The sequence below is a fragment of the Cynara cardunculus genome (genome assembly GCF_001531365.2).
Source record: "Cynara cardunculus var. scolymus isolate 2C chromosome LG 5, CcrdV1, whole genome shotgun sequence".
In the NCBI taxonomy this organism is placed as follows: Eukaryota; Viridiplantae; Streptophyta; class Magnoliopsida; order Asterales; family Asteraceae; genus Cynara; species Cynara cardunculus.
Window position 1 is genome coordinate 1,019,057 of NC_037532.1, and position 5,500 is coordinate 1,024,556.

Here is a 5,500-nt window from a genome sequence, read left to right on the forward strand (position 1 = left end):
ATACAGATTTTCTTGTTTTTCGTGGTTTTTTTTTTCTTGAAATAATTAAACAAAAAAGAAAGTAATTAAAGGGAAAAAAAAGGATAGCTTTATAATAACCATAATAACTACCACTTCTATTAAAATACCCTATAAATAGGATATCAAAAATCATTATAAAATTAAAAAAAAAACCCAATTAAAATGATAATAATATTAAAAGATAAATATAAAATTCTTGAAATTGGAATAATTAATTATTATTTTTTTCAAGAAATTGCCACCCAAGATGAACGCCAATTTGCAAACACTCTGTTCCCATTGCCACCTTCCTTACACCTTGTTAGCCTTTTCAACTCCCCTTTTCCGGTGGGGCGCCCAACTTTCCACCGCCAGCCGCCACCGCCACCGTCCTCCTCCCCTTCCTCCTCCTCCTCCTCCTCTGCCACCGCTGTCACCGCCACGTCGTCATCATCATCAGAAGGAACATATTCATCCTCTAGTGATTCCACTTCACCACCTTCCTCATAATTTTCATTGTTAATCCTTTCAGTTTCGTAATTTTCATATTCAACCCTTTCACTTTCGTTATTTACAGAACAGTCCTTTAACAACGAAAGCTTCAATCTCCCATTTATACGTTCAGCTTTAAAGTTAGTACCACAGCTAGAAACACTAACAGCTTTTATGACCAACCGACCACCTTCCCGGTGATGCCTCACCTTCACCGTACCATCGCTGCCGCTGATGGAGGTCAACGGCGGCGGAAACTCACCTCTGTGTACTTTCCGGTCGAAACTCCGGTAACATTTCGACACCCGAACCGCTCGAACCCGTTCTCTTTCCTCCATAGAAAGCGAACAAAACTCATCGCCACTTTCACTAACATCACTCCCAGTTTCACTTCCCAAACTCTCCGTACACATTTCCAAACTCTTGGTACTCAATGCAGAAGCTGAACGTTTCACCATTGGATGAACATAAACCTCATTGGAATCTTGAAGATTCTTGACCGCCATTGATGGGTTTTCAAGAGCTTGAAGAAAACTCCATTTCCTTCCGCCATTGTTGAACTCTTGAGGTGGGTGTTCTGATGATGATTTGGGTAAGTTTTTTTGCTGGAAGACAAAGGATTCCGTAACTTGATCAGGCTCAAGGCAAGATTGAAGACCTTGATAGACGATTACAGAAGATGAAGCCATGAAAGAAACCTTGAAAAAAGACGAAGAATTTATAGATATATATATGTATTGAAGAAATTAAAGGGTTGGAGAAATGAAAACCCTTTGAGATGATTCAAAAGGGTTAAAAAATGGGGTTAATTTGAAGGAAAATAGATAAGATTTTGTGGTATGGCATGACAAGAGGGTGAGAAGATGAAGGGGGTATTTATAGGTGCAAAAAAGGGGAAGTGGGTTCTTGAGAATGGGGAGGGAAAGGCAACTTTCTAATGCAACCGGAATTTATGCAACTTTTTTACATGTCCACACATTTTATTATCAAGAAAAAGAAAAAGGAATATAACTTGCTCTTCAAAACATTTTGGTTTTTTTTAATTAAATTTTTTGAATTTTTAATCTTGTATATTTATTATTATTATTATTATTATTATTATTATTATTATTATTATTAAAATGTATGTATCACGTGATACCAGATTGTTTTCGTGAGAGAAGAAAAGATAACATTAAAATTTAGGAGCAAAACGTTGTGAAGGTACGAAGAACATCGAAYATTCACAATAAAAACACTGTGAAGGTTTGTTTGCCTTCAAAATGTTCAGTGTTATTTTTATGGTCTTATAAGTCTCGTAAAAACAAGATGGTCTCACATCATCTTAAAAGTCTATCTCTCTCTCTCTCTCTCTCTCTCTCTATATATATATATATATATTGATCATGAGTAGTGATACGTTAATCAGGTAAATTTTCAAGTTCACAGGGGTTTTGACTATGACTAGATTCAAATCTACGAATGATGAACCACAAGGGTGATGTCTGATTGGTTTGAGTTTGGCTCCAAATGTCAAAAGTACCAGGAGGTCTCATGTTCAAATCCAAAGAGGAATAAAAATCCCCTTGYAGCCACGGAGGTTCAAATGCGGTGACTTTGTGCTATCTACAAAGCAGGTGGTCGTCCTGGGATTAGTCGACTCACATAACGGGTTGGATATCCAAGTTAATTAAAAAAAATCTACGAATGATGAAATTTCCACTACATCCTCCTAAGTTTTAACCAACATGCCACAAGACCTACAACCCGCATATTTATCTTTTTAATGTCATATTAATCAAATTCTTAAAAATATAAAYGTTAAATAACTAAAGAAAACAACCATATTGTACTTTATTATAAATTATTAACAAAGCCAATATTTATAGTTTATTAATCTTGAAAATTATTTCATCCTGATTAATTGTTATAACTAACCATSATTATGTAATTCTTTACATAAACAAAAGAAAAAATACCAAAAGCTGTTATTTTGAGATTTCAAAATTCAAAATATACTGTTTCTTATGTTCTCGATAGTGATAGTGAGCTGACAAATTTATTTTAAACTTAAATACAAAAGTAATCATTTGATGCTTATACCCTAAGTTATATTCAAATATTGAGTTGGTATTGCAAGATGATGAGAAAAAAGTAGAGGGAAAATTAGAAAGGGGCATGACTAAGTTGTCATAATCTATCAAAACAAGATAAAAAATTGAAAATTTGGGAAATTGTGTGGCACTTTGGGAAAAGGGAAATTAGTTGGGGGCTATAAATGTGAAGACTTTAAATTTGATTGGTTGCTTTGGGAAATACCCAAATAACCAATTGGCCATTAACACTTTTATTTTAGGGGTACAAAAGCATTATGATTGGCACACTCTTCTTTTATAAGCAAAAGTGAGCCTACTAAGGGACAAGATCCCCTTGGTGATCTTTTAGGTCATTACTTTGCTTTGCATTCCTCCTCTCAAATTAGTGCCTTTTTATCACATCTTTGTTTTCATGTTTGCCTCACTCCACTAAGGTCAAACCCTATGTTGGAATGTTGGTTTAGAATATTGGTACACCAACCAACCACTCGCGTAATCTTTCTTCTCGTTTAATTATGATCATACTATAATGGGTTCTGATTCAAACGGTGGAAAGTTAGTTGCTGGTTTGTGAATGGTCATTCGGTTGATTTAGTGGTTTTAGAAAGATAATGTTGGTTGGAATGATATGGAACTATACAAAACTGATGATACGACTTGTTAACTTGACTGATACGTCGATAAATCAAAGTTGGCTAAAGAAAGCTTGCCTTGGCCTCTTTGTCACCTATCAGAGTTGTAATGCAGAGTATCAACAATACCGACGAGAAAACCTGTTAACTTGGTTGGTTTTAAAACTTGTAAGGGTTAGTACGTCACTATACGCAAGTTGGGGGAGCAAGATTCACGTTGAAAACTTTGTTGCTTTGTCTCAAAGGAAGGGCTCAAATGATTAGATATGTTTAAGGTCTACATGATCGTTTTTCATTAAAATTTCACGGGTTAAACAACCTTTCATCGTCACTAAAGTGTCATGTTTTAGCAACCACAAATAAGTAGTGAAAGTAACATAAAAAGATCACAAAAATCCCAAATCGTGGAATCCACTTTTGACCAATATTAGTGCCCTCTTTTGTATATCTAGCTAGAATGAACTTTCTTTCATACAAGTCAGTATTATACTCGAAAAACATAGCAAAGTATATGTACCGCKCCTAACTCCATGGATCACATCGTGGTAACGAATAACTTAATCAATGTAGATTCAGGGTCTTGTTTTTGTGATTTATCAAACCCACAAAAACGCGGTCGAAATCAAGCCATCTAGACACATTGCAAGTTGCAACTTGTTCCAATTTGGAAATTTGTGAACCTCAACTTGAATTGGGCCCAAAATCTCAAGAAGCCCAACCCAACAAACAATRAATGGAGTCATGTAACACTTTATGGTTCATATTTATTATTTTTGCATTTTAAACTTGAGATTTAAATAATAATTTAAAAATTATGGCCTACAAAATATTGATTTATAAATAAAATTAAATTATAAATTGCCTCAAAAATATTATATATATATATATATATATGCAAATATTTGTTTTAATTTCAGGCAAATAAAACTTTTGTAACTCTATATTTTTATTAGCCTACTGATAATAAGATAATGATATTTAATTTAATAATCAAACATATTTTAAAAAAGTACTCGACATGTTAAAACCAGTAGACCAAAAAAGCAGCTTTCATGAAAATGTACTTATTAAAAAAATCCAGTTTAAATTCTTTGATTGGATTGCTCCAACCGTCCAACATTTAAAAATCAGTCTATTAAAATATTAAATAGGCATGGCAACGGRGCAAGGATGGAACGAGTTTTTTAATCCCCGGCTTCGGCCCCGGTCTCCGRCGGGTATGAGGATTAATATCYCGTCCCCAGTTTATTTTATAGTCAAATCTCGATCATCGTCTTCGGTCAAGACCTAATTTTAGAAATAAATTGTATATATACATATATTATATAAAATATATATTGATAAGATTATATAGCGGGTACGGGGCGGGACRAGAGATAGGCTACCCGGCCCTAGCCCTAGCCCCAACCCCKGTTTGAGTCTACCGAGGATCCCCAGTCCCAGCCCGGGGACCCGTTTTAGCGAGGGATCTCCGTCTCCGTTCAGGTCAAATGGGCCGGGTTTTTCATTGAATYGGGATAAATCACCATCCCTACTCACAGAGTCGTTGATCCTTCTACTTGGTCTTTATTGTTTTGCTCTTGTTTGTTTCTTGTGTCCTCTTTGATAAGTGTTACTATCATATTTCTAAAATAAATATAAGAAGAATGTATTAACAAATAAAATAATAAGTTTAAGGTATTAAAACATAAAAAAGAAAGAACCTTAATCATAAGCATATATAGGGGAGAGAGAGAGAGAGAGAGAGAGAGAGAGAATGAGTTCTTAAATACTAAAACAGGAAAAAGGAGCCGACATTTATTTCCTTTTTAGTGGTGGATCCCCACTACTAATTATTCAATGTTTTTTATACCCTTAATATTATATATATATATATATATATATATATATAGACTTGATATCATGTGAGGTCAATGGTTTTTCGTGAGACTCGTAAGACCAATTCTCAATCTTTGGATTAGATCTACAATATGAAAATCTAAACATTCATAAATACCACGAGACTTCTCAATAATTATAAAATTGTCACCGTGCAATTTAGACCATTAGATCATTAACTTATAAAGTTGATCAATGAACATAAATTGGTCTTACGAGTCTTACGAAAAACTTTTGGTCTCACGTAAACCCAACCCTATTTTATATATATATATATATATATATATATATATATAATAAGTCAACTGTTTCCCCATGCAATTAAAAATTGTTAAAGTTAATTGACAGAGAAGAGATTAAATAATGGTTTAAAATTGATTGGAATTAAATGGGAGGCATTTTCAAACAGGAGGTTGATTAGAA

General features: G+C 34.0%; 1 protein-coding gene across 1 annotated transcript; it reads right to left on the reverse strand.

Moving 5' to 3' along the window:
- Window positions 1-248: 248 nt before the first annotated feature.
- LOC112512177 (protein FANTASTIC FOUR 1-like) lies at window positions 249-1,181 on the reverse strand. Its single transcript, XM_025118040.1, has one exon. The coding sequence runs from the start codon at window positions 1,179-1,181 to the stop codon at window positions 249-251; it is 933 nt and encodes a 310-aa protein (XP_024973808.1).
- Window positions 1,182-5,500: the final 4,319 nt, after the last annotated feature.

What these genes read in the sequence shown, in the direction of transcription:
- LOC112512177 (XM_025118040.1), bottom strand. Translation starts at nt 1,181, where the DNA reads ATGGCTTCATCTTCTGTAATCGTCTATCAAGGTCTTCAATCTTGCCTT.